This window comes from Salvia hispanica, chromosome 5 (assembly GCF_023119035.1).
Source record: "Salvia hispanica cultivar TCC Black 2014 chromosome 5, UniMelb_Shisp_WGS_1.0, whole genome shotgun sequence".
NCBI classification, from domain to species: Eukaryota; Viridiplantae; Streptophyta; class Magnoliopsida; order Lamiales; family Lamiaceae; genus Salvia; species Salvia hispanica.
This window is the reverse complement of record NC_062969.1, coordinates 9,470,446-9,488,708: the sequence shown is the minus strand read 5'-3', so window position 1 is coordinate 9,488,708 and position 18,263 is coordinate 9,470,446. Positions and strand designations below refer to the sequence as shown.

Genomic DNA, 18,263 nt, shown 5'->3' with positions numbered 1-18,263 from the left:
AGAGTCCACCATACTTCACACCTGGTATATAAAATCCTCGATGAGGACATTCTACCAGCCATTCCGCCGACCGATCCAGCCCCGGGGCCACTGTCATTTCCATTGCAAGTGTCGACGGGTCCCTCCGATCCCGCTGGCAGAGCGGTCCCTCCACTCTTGATGGCGGAGCAGGTCCCTTCACTTTTGCTGCCTGAGCCGATCCCGCTGCCAAAGACGACATGGTGTAGGCGTTCTGTTTATTTTGCTTATGGATTATATATTTATATTGCTTATGGATTATGAATAGATCTAGTTAATTTGTAACACGTGGAGTTTGGACGACTTTGCTGATTGCTTATGGTATATTATTGTGTTTCAAATTAGTACTATTAATTATTATTAACCTAGCATTTATACCAATTTCAATATAATTATATCCCATTTATTTTTTTTAACCTATTTATCTCTCTTTCATTTTTTAGTTTTCTTATTCATTTTTAGATTATGGTACTTAAATTTATTTTTGTTCTTTAACTGTGGGAGAAATGAAGATTAGAAAAACTTGAATCACTTTTCAGTTTTTCCTAAACTCAAATGTTAAAAGGGAAATTGGTCAAAAAAACTATAAACTTTCACAAAATTTGGTATATCCTACCACCTTTAAAAGTAGTCTTAAAATCACCAATTTTTCAAATTGTGCGAATTTCTCACTCTAAAGTTTCTGGCATAAATTTTGCATATGTGGAATGCCGACACTAATTCTAGATCATCTATATCACCATCAATTTCATATTCCTCAGAAGATGGAATGTAGCTTTGACCATTGTATGTATGTTTTTTGGTATCCATGTAGATAAACTTTATTACAGAAACTTTAGTGTGAGAAATCCGTACAATTTGAAAAGTTAGTGATTTTTAAGACTACTTTTAAAGGTGGTGGAAGATACCAAATTTTTGTGAAAGTTTATGATTTTTTTACTAATTTCCCATGTTAAAACAAACAGTATAGAGAATTGAAATTGAGTTATTCCATAACTCAGAATTCTTTAACAAATTAAATGGAGTAAAATATAGTTACAAAGAGAAATTTCAAAAGAGACTCTTAACAAACTAACTACTCATATTTAATAATTTTAGGGAACAAAGAGAGTTACAAAAAGATAAATGGATTTCGTATCACACGAATTAAAAATTGAAATGCACACGTACATCTACCTATATTCCATAGTACATACTTCCTCCATCCTATAATAATTGGAGAGTGGATTCCCTGCTATAGAGAAAATACAGCAGGGGCTGTTGTGCCACCAAACGACGACGTTTCCACTCAACTTTGACAAATTTATATTATCCAAATAACTTTAACTGACGGTGCACTAACCATTCCATTGTACTCTCTCCGTCCAAGAATATGAGTCTCATTTCTTATCGGTGCGGATTTTAAGAAATGTTAAGAAAAGTGAGTGGAAGAAAGTTAGTGGAATAGAGGTCCCACTTGTATATATTAGTTTTAAATGATATGTGAGTGGAATGAGTTGGTGGAATGTGGGGCCTCTTTACCATTTATGGTAATTATGAACCGGGACTCCTATTCGCGGACGGACCAAAATGGAAAAACGGGACTCCTATTCGCGGACGGAGGGGGTAATTATTATTTTTGTTATTTACGCTGAACTATTATTTCACTAATAAATAACAACATTTCATTGTAATCAATTATTTTAGTGGTTTACGCTGAATAATTGTTGCACTATTAAATAGTAATTTTAATGACAATTATCTCTTAAATTATCGAATTTCAATTATAAGATACTAATTTACACTAAAATAATACATAGGAAGTTTCAATTATTTTTTTCAAAAAATAAAATTAGTACTCCATCCATCTCATCTGATGTTACTTGTATTTTTCTTTTTTAAATCGTAAATTTGGATTGATTTTTTAGTGTAATTAAATTTGTATTTTAAGTATAATGAAAGATCACTTACTAAAAAAATACTTAATTAATTTTAATATATTAATTAAATATTCTAATTATCACTTTAAAATATAGGGGAGTGATCAATTGCTAACTCATCATTTAATTGCTAACTACAACTAATTTAAGGCCATAGGATTTTAGAAAACGTGTGGTCTACAATTTGCCATGTGTAATTTTTGTTTTTATTAATTAAATCGAAAAAGATAAAAAAAAACTCCAAATTAGGGTTTTGGATGAAAATGTCAATAAAGTGTTTCGAAAATATCAACACAATGCTTTGAGAATGTCAACACAATGCTTTAAGAATGTTAACCCATTGCTTATATTGACATTCTACATGTATTATATTAACATATTTTAGATAGTATGTTGACATTTCTGCTGTACGAAAAAATTAAAAAAATTCGATTTTTTTTTTCAAATTTTGACGTTGGAACATATGCATGTAGGATATTGGTGGAATCCTTATAAAATTATCGTTAATTTGATATACGTTATATGAATTTAAATTTTTGGGATTTCTTTTAAAAGTTAGTTATAACTAATTTTGTAGTTAATTGACATTAATACCCCTATTGATATTTTTTGTGCATGATATTAATACTCAAGGGTTGAATGATCTCCACCTTTAATTTAAAAATCTAATGCCTATCATTTAGTTGTAGTTAACAATTTAGGGGTGAGTTAACAATATAACACTCCCCTTATAATATAAATAGTGTAAATAGTTTGAGATAAGCTGAAAGAAGAGTGACGAGTGATGAAGTAAATAATAATTGAGATTAATAAATACTAGTACTAGTATAAAACTACTTGCTGAATTTGATAAAGTTTTATAGGGATGTAATCAATTGCTAACTAATTACCAATCCCAAATTGAGACCAATTTTCAACCATTAGATTAGAAGATCTTGTGGTTAATATAATGCCAAGTGTAATATATTTTAAATTTAAATAATTATTAATTAAATTAAAAGGGTATTAATGTCAAATCTATATGTAGTAATTATAACTAACTACTTTCTCTCTCCTCAAAATCATCTCAAATCTTTAAATTTACGTAACTCTCTCAATTTAAATTATTTTTTCACAAAAAATATATCAAATTAAAGATAATTTAATAAGGATTCCAACGAGATCTCAATTGCATATGTTCCGACGATGTTCGGGTGATGAAATTTGATAAATTATATTTCAATTTTCGTACATGTTGATAAGCAGCTTATTTTCAACAAATGCAACAAAAAATCTCAATATATTGTAGGCAAAATCTCAATATTATGCATGTCCAATCTCAATAAAAATGTGTTGATATTCCAATGTCATATTGTTGATATTTGTAATACACAATGTTGATATAAAAAAATACTCACGAAAATTATCATATGATAACATAATGACGATATTACCCTTTTGTTGATATTTTGTCTACTATTTATTGAGATTTTGTGAGCTTTAATCTCATCCACTCATTTTAAAATCCAAGGGTGAAGATTTAGTCTTGATTTTGGATTAGGGTGCTAAAAGCATTAGAATAGGACCCAAGTTTTATAAAAATAAATTATAACTACAATAGATAACTCCCGACTGCAATTGACGAATGATGACATCTAACTATGATTTCAAAATAAAAAATAATAAAAAAAATAAAATTAACTTACCATAATATCTCTGTAAATTATAATGACTAATTCAACACTCCTAAATTCCTAATGAATTGTTATTTAATAGTGAAATAATAGTTCAGCGTAGATAACTAAAATAATGATTACAATGGGATGGTTAGTGCACCGTCAGTTAAAGTTATTTGGTGAGATATAAATTTGTCAAAGTTGAGTGGAAACCTATTCGTATGGTGGCACAGCAGCCCCTGCTATAGAGAAAACACAAGAATGGATCCACTCCCCAATAATTGTTACTCTTTTTTATTTTGGTATGTCCTATAATAATTATCACACTTTATTTATACCATTAATGATAAGCAAGTCTCACATTCCACTAACTCATTTCATTCATATTGTATTATAAAACTAATAGGTCGCGTTAAAATAAAACCAACCTTCTAATCCAAAACCCAGAACTATCTCAATATTAAATTCATGTTATTCTACTGAATCGATTATGGAAGTAGTTGATTTCCCTCAAAGCATACTCATAATTTGAAGGAAATATATCAGATGAGATGTATCCATAAATATATAAACATTTAAACAGTAACATATGAAAATGATTTAGATAATTCTGAATATGAAAGATGCTTGCATATGACATGATAGTGTCATTTGACCAAAATTGAAACTTAAAAAATCATTTTTAATGTAAGTGTTTTCCCTTTTCTTTAATTTTAAAAGAAAGGCCTTATTGTACAAATTAAATGATCAAAGTTATGGGTCAATGATTGAAGCTTTTAGGAAGAAGACACACAACTCCACCGTTATCATTAATGAGTTTGTCCGATCTCACAATTATGAGAGGCTGGCTGCCCAATTGCAATGGCAAACAGTAATGACAATCAGTCGTTCCTAATTTATCATGTCTTCTGTTTGGGTAGCATTTAACCATATGTGATCATTTTTGCAATATTCCTACGTACCTAATACCAACCATATAAAATATACAAGTGTGTTAGTACTATGTAATAACTTTGATTTGGAGTTTTACTTTTAAGTTTGATTTACACTATCTTCGATTCTCTTATCTTCTCGCTTAATGTCGACGATGACAGGGCCGATAGAGCATAAATTGATGGAAAGTCTGTCTATTTATCTCTTAAGATTCTTTTGCATGCTCTCTCTCCAACATGAAGTGCAAAAATTGGATACAGGTTTGGAACTTGGTAAATTGGGCAATTCTTACCATGCTTCCCATACATTGTGTGCGAAATGCATAGTCGCAGGTGTGGAACACTTGATAAGATTGATAAATTTTATACCATGTTAACCGAAATGGTGCACAATGCGTACCAAATATTACTTGTGCAATGATGCAGTTTTGGTAATACTGGGCCAATTCGTATCATGCATTTCAAACTTTGCATGCACAATCCCGATGAAATACTCACACATTTTTAACATGCATGATTTTAAATTCCATCATTTCTTGTTTTATACTAGTAGTAAATTTATCTCTACCAATCTTTTAACGTTCTTCAAAAATCCGTAGCAAATGAGAAAAATACGTATCAATAAAATTACTTTATTTTGTGATGAGGATCAGATGCCACCCTTTTACCACGTCATTTTTAGATCGTTATAAAATACTTATAGAATATAGAATTACTACTTAGTTTAATCAGCAATTTTAACCCTATAAAGCTTTTACAAACAAAAATACGTAAAGGAATAATACAATGAAGTTCAAATGTTCAGCAATAATTGAATGAAATTAAATACATTGGCATCGAGTAACTCGAAATATTAAAGTCAATAACCTACAGCAAAACAAAACATCTGTATCTCTGTAAGCATGTAAGTTGGGCATGCTCTGACAAATTATGTAATTTTCAGTTTCTGTTTCTCAATAAATTAACTAGTGAAATTTGAAAATGTAAAATAAAGACGTAAAACACCTTTGCCTCACAATTTCTGATGTTGAATAAAAGTATAAAACAATACTAGCAGTACTTTGCAAGCGCATAACTATAAAGTTCAAACAACTCATTTTTTAATTAAAAATTTAGTTTGGTTCAAAAGATTTTGCCGTGTTTTCTGATATTCTTTCTGAGATACTTCCTACTTGTTAAATCTGCGACAGCGAAATAAGAATATGCTTTAGTCGGCAATGTAATCAAAAATTTTCTCTTAATGTTTATTTAATTCATATTTTCACATTCACATCCTAATTTTTACCATTTTATAAATATTAGTACTACTCATTATAAGTATCCAGTAACAAAATAAATTAATAAGTAACTACCAATCGAAGCTGCGATAAAAACGCATGAGACATGACATTAACCATCTTCAGTTTATAAAAAGATATCATTGAATTAAAAATATTTAGTCTGTCTCAATATTTTGTTGTCTTACTACCATTAGTAAAAAACATTTGCAAAACAGTACATAACTCTATAAATAGGTTAATTTTTAAAAATCCATATTTTTATTAGCAATTTAATCTCATAATGGTAAATTATTAAAAAAGAAAAATCTAATTTCACGCTAAGAATGCTTCAAGTCTAAAAAAATTGCCGTGCCGATATTAAAGGAAACAAGAAAGGAAAAAAAGCAGTTAATATGAATATGACTGAAAGTAATTAATTTAAAAGAAAAATAAAGTAGAGGTAGTTAGCCAATGAGCATATATATATATATATAGTATAATTAAACAAAGCCGTGGGTCCCACGTGGGCAGCTCGAGAGGGAGTGGTGGCCCACAATAGCAAAACCAGCTGTGAAGTTTGTGATTCTCTCTCATGTCCTCTCCTCTCCTACTCACTCCCCTTCCCTTGAATTTCTTTCTCGCTCTTCGCCAAGATCTGGTTCTCGCTGTCCTTCCTCACACACACAGCACACACTACAAAACAAATTCAGGTTCCTTTCAACTTGATACATTTTCGCCATTTCTGCACTTTAATCTTTCACTTTTTCTAAAATTTCACATTTTGTTTCAGCTGAGACTTCACTTGACTTTCTCGCGAAGACAGGAGTTTTGATTGTGTGAGATCTCTTCGGTTCCAATCAGGTTAGTTTCTCGGAAATTAGATTCAAGAATTATTATTTAGTGCTAAATGTTTTTATAAATCTTGGAGTGATATGTGGTTAAAATGCATCTGTGTTTTTGAGTTTTGGCGTCTGAATCTTTGAAGTCTGTCAAGGGTTGGTTTTCTAGCAAATTAGGTCATGAATCAAATTTTTTGTGTGAGATTTTATTAATTTTAGAAAATGAGTGATAAATTTCTTGAAATTCAGGTGTTTTTTTGAGTAATAACTAGGAGGACATGAATATGAGGTTACAGTTATGGACTCTGTTTCTGGTTGGTGTATTGCAAAATTAGACTCAAGAATTGAATTTTAATAGTATTTGGTTTTACTATTCTGATACAGTGAGTTATTGTTTTCTGATACTCATATATTTGTGTAATCACTACCACAAGACACGGTGTTGCACATATACAGATTGGTACGTACTGGCGGGCGGTAGTCCTCCGATAAATCTGCCGGTAAAATGCTTGTTTCTTGTAGGTAATGCTGGTGTGGTGAGAAAAGTGAAATGGAGGTCCATGATTTCTACATATTAGGGTATTTAGATTTGGTTATGGGGCACTTGAAAGTTGAAACTCAGTATTTTAATTGGAAATGGAATTTGATTTTTTATTTTTCCCCTGTTTTCCTCAAGGTGTTTAATGATTGTGTCTCATAGATAATAAGTAACCAATAAAGATTGGATCTTTGATATTGATTAAGTTGGATTTTTCCCCTAATTGGAGTGCAGAGTAGTTCAATCAAGGAATGATAAATGGGCAGAAAAGGAAATTGGTTATCTTCAGTTAAGAAGGCTTTCAGCCCAAATTCTAAGAAATCAAAGGTATTGCAAAGCTTTATTTAGTTTTTTATGTCATGTGATATGTTGCAAACTGCTGATGCTGTTTTTTTTTCATCTGCAGAGAGCCCAAAAATCAAACAATGTATCGTTCGAGAATGAGAAGCCAATAGTTGCTGCTGACTCTCCCAAGCAGGAGACTATTGAAGAATCTCATCCTCATCCTCACCCTCTTCCGCCTCTGGAAGATGTTAAGTTTGAGGAGGTGGAAGATGAGCAGACGAGACATGCTTACTCTGTTGCAGTTGCTTCGGCTGCAGCTGCTGAAGCCGCAGTAGCAGCAGCACAGGCTGCAGCTGAAGTGGTACGGCTGACCACTGTGTCTCAGTTTGCTGGAAAATCTGCTGAGGAAGTGGCAGCTATTAAAATCCAGACTGCTTTCCGTGGCTACCAGGTATCGTATTTCACAAGTTTTGGTTTCTTTCATGAATGTGATAGTAGAGATGTCGTTAAAGAAATGATATGTAAGAAATTTCCAAAATCTATCAATATCAATGAATCCTTCCTTTATAAGTTACACTTAATTTTCTTTACTGTCTTCTTGAGAAATCGTGGCTTAAATTGCATATTAAATCACGCCTGTGTTTATTTGAATGAAGACCAATCAGTATAAAGAAAAATGCATAGTTCTTTGACATAGATCACTTAGAAAAGCCATTTTTACCTTTCTAGACAGAACCCTTGAAAAGCCATTTCGAAGTCTTTGACTCAAGATCCACATACGTGATTCTTATTTCAGGCAAGGAGGGCATTACGGGCTCTAAGAGGGCTGGTCAGGCTGAAATCACTCGTTGATGGGCCCACTGTTAAACGCCAAACTGGAAATACTCTAAAATGCATGCAGACTTTATCACGCGTGCAGTCTCAGATTCAATCCAGAAGACTGAGGATGTTGGAGGAGAACCGGGCACTCCAGAGACAGCTCCTGCAGAAACGTGCAAAAGAACTCGAGAGTTTGAGGGTTAGTTCTATGCTAATGCTATTTCCATTTTCAAGAAAATACTGAAAGAATGATATCTTTTGATTCAATCGGCTGAGACATTTTTCCCTTGTATAAGAAATTTACTGAGAGCCATGCCATTCTTATGCATAGAAAGTTTGAAGTTGACTCTTTGCTGCAAGAGTCTCTCATTCCATGTCTCCGCCCGATATTTGTGAATTCTTTCATTCAAATTTTATTCACTTTGCCATTTACTGAGACATCCTGATTCTATCATAGATGGGAGAGGAGTGGGATGATAGTCTACAGTCAAAGGAACAGATTGAGGCGAACATGCTGTACAAATACGAAGCTGCAATGAGGCGAGAAAGAGCCTTAGCTTACTCATACACTCATCAGGTATTTACTTGGGGCCCGTTTACTTTGTGTGATTAATTAGATTGACGATACATAAAATTGAGTATTTGAAGAATTCACGATCAAACAAAATGTTGTGGTGGAATGGTCTTGTATATTATTTTTATCGATCTAAGATATCATCGAAAACAAGCAGCCATTCTGCAACCATAATGCACATTCATCTTCTTGTTCGTACAAATTCTGTATTGAATGGCTCTTGTTTGTTCTTCCCTTTAGTTTTGATCAAAAACATTTTTACTACGCAGCAAACGTGGAAGAAATCGGCAAGGTCTCCCAACTTGCTGTTCATGGACCCCACTAATCCTCACTGGGGTTGGAGCTGGTTAGAGCGATGGATGGCTGCACGGCCATGGGAGACTCCGAGCACAGCAGATAAAGATCTGAACAACGACCGTTCATCAATCAAGAGCGGTGGAAATGGGACTGTTGGAGAAGTCACAAAGTCTTTTGCTCGTCATCAACTCAACTCCGAGATATCACCATCCTCACCAGCCAGCCAGAAACCTCCCAGCCACCCGTCCCCAGCAACCCCCCTATCGAAGGCTGTATCTTCGTCTATGGCTTCCCGGAAACTGAAACCGGCGAGCCCAAGAGGCAGCGGGATGAGTCAAGAAGAAGACTCGAGGAGCATCTTCAGCATACAGTCAGAACGGAATAATAGGAGGCACAGCATTGCTGGCTCTTCAGTTAGAGACGACGAGAGCTTGGCGAGCTCTTCGTCCGTGCCAAGCTACATGGTGATGACACAGTCGGCAAAGGCCAAGTCGAGATTGCCAAGTCCGTTAGGGCTGGAGAATGGCACCACCACGCCGGAGAAAGGATCAGCCAAGAAACGTCTCTCGTTCCCGGCTTCGCCTGCCAGACCAAGGCGACACTCTGGACCCCCGAGGGTCGAAACTAGCTCTGTCGCTGCCGACAATGGCACAAATGGGGAGCTCAGTTGATGAAAAATCAGTAAGAGCATCTTTTAATTTGGGTAGTTTTCAATCCTTAAATTGTCATTCTTTGAATTGGGGCTTGGTTTGAAGGGTTTTTTTTTTGTTTTCTGAATCTTGAGTGATTTTATTTCATTTTTTCCTATATATTTGCATTTGTTATTTTTTCGCAGTGTTGTTGAGGTTTGCCATACTTGAATATCTATTTTAGAGAAAGAAACTTGTTAACTGTTGCTTTGAGTGTATCTTTGTGGAAAATATTACTATTTCTGTTGTATATATAGTATCACTTTCTTCTGCTTTAGTTTTTTATTTTACTATGATTTGGTTTGCTGATAATGATGAAAAGTGAGACTAGTTATAAGGGTTTGACATTCTACCGAAAAATGATGAATGACACAGTGATAATGATAGGAAAAAAGAAGGAAGAAAAAAGATGAAAACCCAGTCCTAAGCAAGGTATATATGCTGATTGATAAAGGTTAAACTTAATGATGAAGCCGATAGAGAACATAAAATTAAATGATACTTATACCGGATAATAATACTAAATTATTAAGATAAGTATGATTATAATTTCATAGAAAATGCACAAGTATGCTAGAATCAGATCTTTAACTACTCCATCTAGTTTCGAGTATATTCAGATAAATGAGCATTGTGTTTGTCTAGCTAGGATAGCATAGCACACATATCGTACTGATATTATTGTACTCACTGAGTCTCATAAAAGATGTCCCATTTTCCTTTTTAATTTGTCCCACAAAAGATGTCACATTTTCATATTTGGAAAAAGTTCTCTCTCAAATGAATATAAAAATTATATTTTCTCTCTTCATTTAACATACAAAACAAAACCTCTTAAAATCCCGTGCCGTCCCACAAGTGTGACATCTTTTGTGGTACGAAGGGAGTACTATTTAATGGAAATTTCCAAAAATATCATCCATGAAAAAAAATCACATATTTGGTACCTAGGGTTATTTTTGTCACTGGATACCAAAAACAATATAAAATAAAGATCAGGTATCATTAATGTGCGAAAGTGAAAGATCAGATACCATTTATGTAGTTCCCTCTATAAAATAAAATCATCAAAACACTCTTTATTTAATTGTTTAAAAAATTTATAGCCATAAAGTAACACCTCACTTCAGAACATTCTTTACTTGTTTAATCACAATAAATCTATGTTTTAAGGAGTTCTAAGTAAAATGTCTTCTTTAATTTTCTTTTTTAGCTCTAATACTTTGGTAAAAAAACATAATTCTTTTAATATGGAGTACGTATTAAAAATACTGATTCACTTATAACGAGATGTTGGGAGCACTATATTTAACTTGATTTGTTGAATGTTGTTTTCAGTAGATCAACAGAACAAGGCAACGAGGCATAGAACAAAATAAATTGGTAGTAATATGTTTCCGGAACGCATATTAAATCGATAGTGTGACAAAATTACTAAATGGAGTAATTATATGAATTGAAATAGGAACTATAACTACTATTGTTAAGTAATAATATGGCATAGATCTGTTAAGAGGCAGACTAGATTTTGGGCTTTTCTAACTGAGCCGGCCCAAATCAATTATATATGTACCACACCTTAACTAAAAAATTTAGCTCTACATTGCAACTCAAAAACCTATTCCAAACTAAGCCCTAGCAAAACCACACAATGGCGGGAGGCAAAATCAGGAAAGAGAGGCCGCAGAGAGGAGGCGCCACCCACTTTCAAGGCGGAATCCCGTTCCACAAGTCGAAAGGCCAGCACATACTGAAAAACCCTCTATTGGTCGACTCAATCGTCCAGAAATCCGGTATAAAACACACCGACACAATCCTCGAAATCGGTCCAGGTACCGGAAATCTCACGAAGAAGCTTCTCGAAGCCGGAAAAAGCGTCATCGCCGTGGAGCTCGACCCTCGCATGGTGCTGGAGCTGCAGCGCCGCTTCCAAGGAACCCCCTACTCCAGCCGATTGAAGGTAATCCAAGGCGACGTCCTCAAATGCGATCTCCCTTACTTCGACATCTGCGTCGCCAATATCCCCTACCAAATCTCGTCGCCGCTCACCTTCAAATTGCTCGCTCACCGCCCGCTCTTCCGATGCGCGGTGATCATGTTCCAGCGCGAATTCGCGATGCGGCTCGTCGCGCAGCCTGGCGACGGCCTCTATTGCCGCCTCTCCGTGAACACGCAGCTTCTGGCTAGGGTTAATCACCTCCTCAAGGTCGGGAGGAACAATTTCCGGCCGCCGCCGAAGGTTGATTCCTCCGTCGTCAGAATCGAGCCGAGGAAGCCGCTGCCGCCGGTGAATTTCAAGGAGTGGGATGGATTGGTTCGCATCTGCTTCAATCGAAAGAACAAAACCTTGGGGGCGTTATTCAGGCAGAAGGGGATTCTGGCGCTTCTTGAGAGGAATTACAAGACGCTGCAAGCGCTGCAGCTGACGTCGGATGGGTTCGATCAGGATTCGGAGATTGCTCAGAGTTTATCTGCTTTGGGGAATACATTGGGGGATATGAACATTGATACCGAGGAAGAAGAAGGGAAAGACAATGGTGATGAGGATGAGGATATGGAGATGGATGATGGAGATGCAAAGGGCTCTGAGTTCAAGAACAAGATTTTGGGGGTTTTGAAATCGGGTGGTTTTGAGGATAAAAGGGCCTCGAAACTAGCTCAAGCTGATTTTATGCACTTGCTTTCTTTGTTTAACAAGGCTGGAATTCACTTTTCGTAGGAATATTTTTGGATCTTATTATGTATTTTGCCGTGTATTCAAATATGTTTACATTTTTGCTGTTGGTTATGTCGAATGATTGAATACAAAGGGAAGATCAAATTTTGAAATTGTTGCACCTCTTAGTTATCTTATCACTACATTTATTGTGCTTTTGTTATAATGATTCTTTGTTTTTGGGAGAGTAAAGTTTTGATGATATTCCCATTTGTTTCATTGCCCAATTTTATGATTCTGATGACATTTTGACTCTTTACTTGAGCTTTGCAATTGCATTTGTTTTGACTTTAGCCTTTTTTTTAACTTTTGATTGGGTGTCTGCCTCTAAATTTTGGTTGCAGCTCTTGTTGTGCTAGTTGCCTGTTTGCCTTTCTCTCAATGGAGAATGCATAAGTATGAAATCTTATATTTGGACTGTTGAAAGGATTAGTCTGCATCCTAATTTGTTGTCCATTTCTTGATTTGGTTGTGCAGTCAACTTTGTCGCCCTTTGTTCATATTCTAGTAATGTTCAAAGATTGAAGTTGGTTGCATAGTGAATGCAAGTATGCAACTAATTGATCAATACTGTTATATGCTCTAGCTTTGACACTATTACTCTGCATTCACACAAATACTACATTGGTAATTTGGTATGATTAGATCTTTTGTATTTGCATTTGCATTGTCAACTTCATGCTTTTGTGTAATGGCTGGTGAATTGTGGCTTGAATGGTTTTGTTGAATTTACCTAATTAAGCTGTGCAATTTCGGATTTCATGTTCTCATTCTAATTACTCCATGTTAAAGAAAAAGAGAGCTCATTTACATATCTTACTAATGTTTGATATTTTTGGAATAAATCATAGATCGCAAGCTTTTCTACAGATTTTCTATGTGATGTGCAAGTTTCTATATGCTATTGATTTTCTCGAAAGCTATTGCATCAAATCGTCAAAGTTTTTGGACTCGAATTTCAGTTGTAAGACCATTCGCCCATATTTGGGGCGAGTTATTCATCATTAACATCTTTGGAGGAAAGAAATGAATTGAAAATATATACTACGAGTATTATTTATTTATTGTTTTTAAAAAGTAAATATACTTTTTTTAAAAATAGTACTCCATATTCCAAGAGAAGAATAGTAGTAAGTTGAAAAAAGTAAAGAAAATCAAGTACTGTATTTACATTTTGTATGGATAAAAGGTAAACAAATTTCTTTAAAATTGAAAAGGGAGTATGATACTTTTTCAAATATCTTTTCATTTTTCATGAAGAGTAGATAAACATCTTAAAATATTATTGGTCATGGAAATTGAGTCTTATCTTGGAATAAATGTTGAAAAACGCTAAGTTAAGTAAATTTGTAGGAGTTTCTATGATTCAATAAAAAACACAAAATAGTTATAACTAGGCCTGTCAAATTCTGTCAAATTGGGTACCCGCGGATACCCGATCCGAAATTTTCGGGTACTCGATCCCGAAATTCCCAAAATCCAATACCCCGATACCCGACCCGAATTTGATTTCGGGTACCCGGATACCCGACTCGGGTATCCAGTCCCGAAAAATCGGGTATCCAGTCCCAATTGTGATTTTGATTTTTTTTTTAAATTAACTACAAACTTTTAGAATTTATTTAATATTATTTTATTCAAATTTAATACAAAGTTGAAGTACTAATATTCAAGTAAAAATAACTACAAACTTTTAGAAATACAAAATTATTATAGTAGCTCGAATTTAAGAAAAAATAACTACAAACTTTTAGAAATATAAAATTCTTGTAGTAGTTCGAATTTCAAAGAAAATAACTACTACAAACTTTGAAAAATACAAAATTCATAAGTTATAGGAATCTAAAATTCTTGTAGTAGTACATATTAACATCTTTCATCCATCCACAATAAGCCAATAACCATCAAAATTCATAAGTTCAAACATTCATCCTTTATAAATATCACAATTCAATAATTCATAAGAATCAAGATCTAACAATAATATCATCAAAAAATTCAAAATTATAAATATCACAAGTCAATAAAATTAAAATATAATTAAAAATTAAATTACATATCTTATATGCTAACTATTAAGTATTAATTAAATTATAGTTAAGAAATTAAATTACATTTAATTATCATAAAAAATAATTTATTAATTTTAGAAAATAAATCGGATAATTCGGGTATACTCGATCGGATATCGGGTAACCCGATACCCGATAATCTAAAATTCTCACTACCCGATCCCGATCCGATATCTGAAAAATCGGATTTTCGGGTATCCAATTATCCGACTTTTTCGGGTTTGTTTGACAGGCCTAATGCTGCATAAGGACATTAGTTTCGACTTAAATTATGTTCCCAAAATAATATTATCTGATTATTCTGTATATACGTAGCCAAAATAAGGTGTTGATTTTCAACCTAAATTATGTACATGGTATATAAATTCATAATGATATGATTATATCAATTTCACGAAAAAACTAAAAGATTTAGTACCCAAACTTAATGTTGTAATATTACATGGCAAATACTATACGGAGAAGATTTTTGGTTTAAATTATTCACATGATATAAAGATTCATAATTTTGTGATTACATCAATCTTACCCAAAAATACTAAAAGATTTAGTTTCAAAAATAATGTTTTAGGATATATATGAGTAAAAATTCCATAAATCCTCCATACCATGTTGGCACAATAATGTGGTGTACTACACCAATAACTTTTTGACAACGGAAATAAATAGGGTCCATATACCACATTAATTTGACACATATTTTATAAAATAACAGAGCATTAAGAGACGTCCATTTGCTCATTTTATGGAAACTCTTATGAAAATTTTCATATGTAAGAGCATTAAGAGACGTCCACATTAATTGGACACATAATTGGTGTTCCATATACTACAACTATATACATTGATCTCATCTCATAATATAATATTATACTGTATTACTTGTAAAACAGTATATTCCTATTGCATTACTTACTTTCACGTAAGGAAAAAAAATCATACTAATACAATTCTTTGATAATAGTATTATTTGAAATTTTATGGGTTAAAGCTTTCATCTCTAGTTTTATATGTATATACAAAAAATTTAAATAAATAAAAATTGTGATTATAACTTATACTAGTATTTATTTATGACTAAAAGATTTAGTACCCAAACATAATGTTCGTAATATTACATAGCAAATACTATATGGTGAAGATTTTTTACCAAAATTATTCACATAATATAAAGACTCATGATTTTGTGATTACATCAATCTTTCCAAAATAAAAAATAAAAAATTTAGCTCCAAAAATAATGTTTTAGGCTCTATATATAAACACAAACTAACATTACATTATTTACAAAGCAATAGTAACCAAGTTTAGATATCGACTGCATAAATGAAGATGCAACAATGTATTTCTCTGAAATATCTTTTCCTAATTATTCTATGCTTTCTCATTCCAGGTTTGAATTTTTACACACTACTAATATCAATATAATGTTTGTTTGACAATCTTCATTTTAATATAAATCTTACTTCATTTTTGCAGATGAAAGAGGATTAGTATTGTATGCTGAAGCAATGACTTGCACAGATTCTTTTGTAAGTCCCTCATGTGAACATGAGATCGAAGTATGCTCAATGTGTTTGAAATTTCGTAAGTTGAACTCTATTCGATGTGACACAGGTACCATTCCACACAAATGTGTTTGTGAGTTCGAATGCCCACCCTAGCTAATTTCAATATTCATATGATGTTACTTTTAATAATACTATTTTAGTATCTACGTGTCCTATTTGATTTCAGTGAACTTTCTTTCTCTTTTCTCTTTTTCAATGTTGAAAAAATTCAGTTATAAAGTATAAAATTATTGTTTTATACTGAAATATGACAAAGCCAAGCTATATTTTGATCATAATCAAAGCAAAAACATATGAAAAGGGATTTTATCAATACAAATTTACGATGACTATCCCTTTAAATATATGCAAAACTACTTCTAGCATGCTTAATGAAGCTATCACTCAGTAATTTCTAAACTAAAAGTTCTGGAAATTTCATGGAGCAAGATTGAGCATCAATGTCTTGAGTAAATTGTTCCAATGCTCTCAACTAAAGAAAAAGCTAAAAACATTCATTTATATTACGCGAAATGAAAATCGCATCTAACCAAATGCAATTTATAGAGGCAAACTCTTTTCTAACAACATTCATTTCTTCAGTGTTAGCCTTCCTTGCAAATGTCAAAATAAAAAAGTACTATTCAACATTATTTTGCTAAGAATATTTTTATTAGGCATAAAAAGAAGCATTTATATTCAACCTCAAATTAGTAGCGTCTGCACTGTATCGCATGTAGTTATAATAATTAAAAATAATACTTATATATAATTGTTTACTCGTTTTCAAATTAATATGATCAAATTTATGTTTGGCCAAGTTGAGTAATTGTTGAAATAAATACGTACGTTGTTTTAGAAAAAAAAATTGCATAGGAAAGTTATCAAGCAAAATAATCTTTCGTTAATAAATGAATATACAAATAAGAATTAGGAACGAAAATAATTCTACAAAATGCATATGTTCCCAAAATGGTAGCAGAATAGTATTATGAGGTATTACATAGAAAAAATAAAGTGTGGATTTTAGACCTATGGCTATATATATTATGCACAAGGTATATAGATTTATAGTTTTACGATTCAATCACTCTCACCAAGAATATAAAAGATTTAGCACCAAAAATAAATGTTTACCCCTTTACAAACAATAGTAAGCAACTTTAGATATCAATCTCATGAAAGATGAAGCAAAATATTTCTACGATTATGCACGAGATCATTTGATCAATAATTGACCGATTTGTTGTGTTCTTACGAAGAACTCAATAAATGGGCATTTACATGCTTCTTGGTATGATGGAATAGAATGAGGATGGAATGGAATGAAATAGGAATGAAATGTCAATTTCTTTGGATTTCCTTTGCATTTTCATCCATTCACTCATTCATTCCATCACACCAAGCAAATGAATAGAATGGAAATAGGAATCACATTCTATTCGACCATTCCATTCCATCATACCAAGAAACCCCTAAGTGTGAGGACATGGTCACACGAGGGATCTTAGGATTTTTAGGAGTTTTACTACCCACACTCGTAATAGTGTCAAGGTTATAATCAACAATCTCTGTGAGAGTTTAGTGATAATTGTGAATTGTGATCATCCTAGTAAAACATGAGTTATAGAGTGAAATTTATTAAAAACTAAATTACATCAAAAGTCTATGAAAATCAATACCGTATAATACTCTTTTTGACTTGGCAAATCTCTATACTATGTCTTTTAATTATTTTTTTAGATATATAGAAATCAAAATCTCATTCTTGTGATCTAAATTAGGCCTATCAAATTGGGTACTCGTGGATACCCGATCCGAAATTTTCGGGTACCCGATCCCGAAATTCCCAAAATCCAATACCCGATACCCGACCCGAATTTGATTTCGGGTACCCGGATACCCGGGTATCCAGTCCCGAAAAATCGGGTATCCAGTCCCAATTGTGATTTTGAATTTTTTTTAAATTTTTTTTTTGAAAACTAACTATAAATTTTTAGAATTTATTTAATATTATTTAATTCAAATTTAATACAAAGTTGAAGTACTAGTATTCAAGTAAAAATAATTACAAACTTTTAGAAATACAAAATTCTTATAA

At 32.9% G+C, this 18,263-nt stretch overlaps 2 protein-coding genes across 2 annotated transcripts; both read left to right on the top strand.

The window, feature by feature from the left end:
- Positions 1 to 6,346: 6,346 nt before the first annotated feature.
- On the top strand, positions 6,347 to 10,101 carry LOC125190748 (protein IQ-DOMAIN 2-like). The gene is made up of 7 exons (XM_048088129.1): positions 6,347 to 6,493; positions 6,574 to 6,644; positions 7,395 to 7,487; positions 7,567 to 7,896; positions 8,242 to 8,463; positions 8,722 to 8,841; positions 9,108 to 10,101. Exons 3-7 carry the CDS (start codon positions 7,419 to 7,421, stop codon positions 9,804 to 9,806), a joined length of 1,440 nt encoding a protein of 479 aa, XP_047944086.1. The 5' UTR covers positions 6,347 to 6,493; positions 6,574 to 6,644; positions 7,395 to 7,418; the 3' UTR covers positions 9,807 to 10,101.
- A 1,330-nt stretch (positions 10,102 to 11,431) lies between these two features.
- On the top strand, positions 11,432 to 12,661 carry LOC125186261 (ribosomal RNA small subunit methyltransferase). Its single transcript, XM_048082617.1, has one exon. It carries the CDS (start codon positions 11,476 to 11,478, stop codon positions 12,541 to 12,543), a length of 1,068 nt encoding a protein of 355 aa, XP_047938574.1. The 5' UTR covers positions 11,432 to 11,475; the 3' UTR covers positions 12,544 to 12,661.
- The last annotated feature ends 5,602 nt before the right edge of the window (positions 12,662 to 18,263 follow it).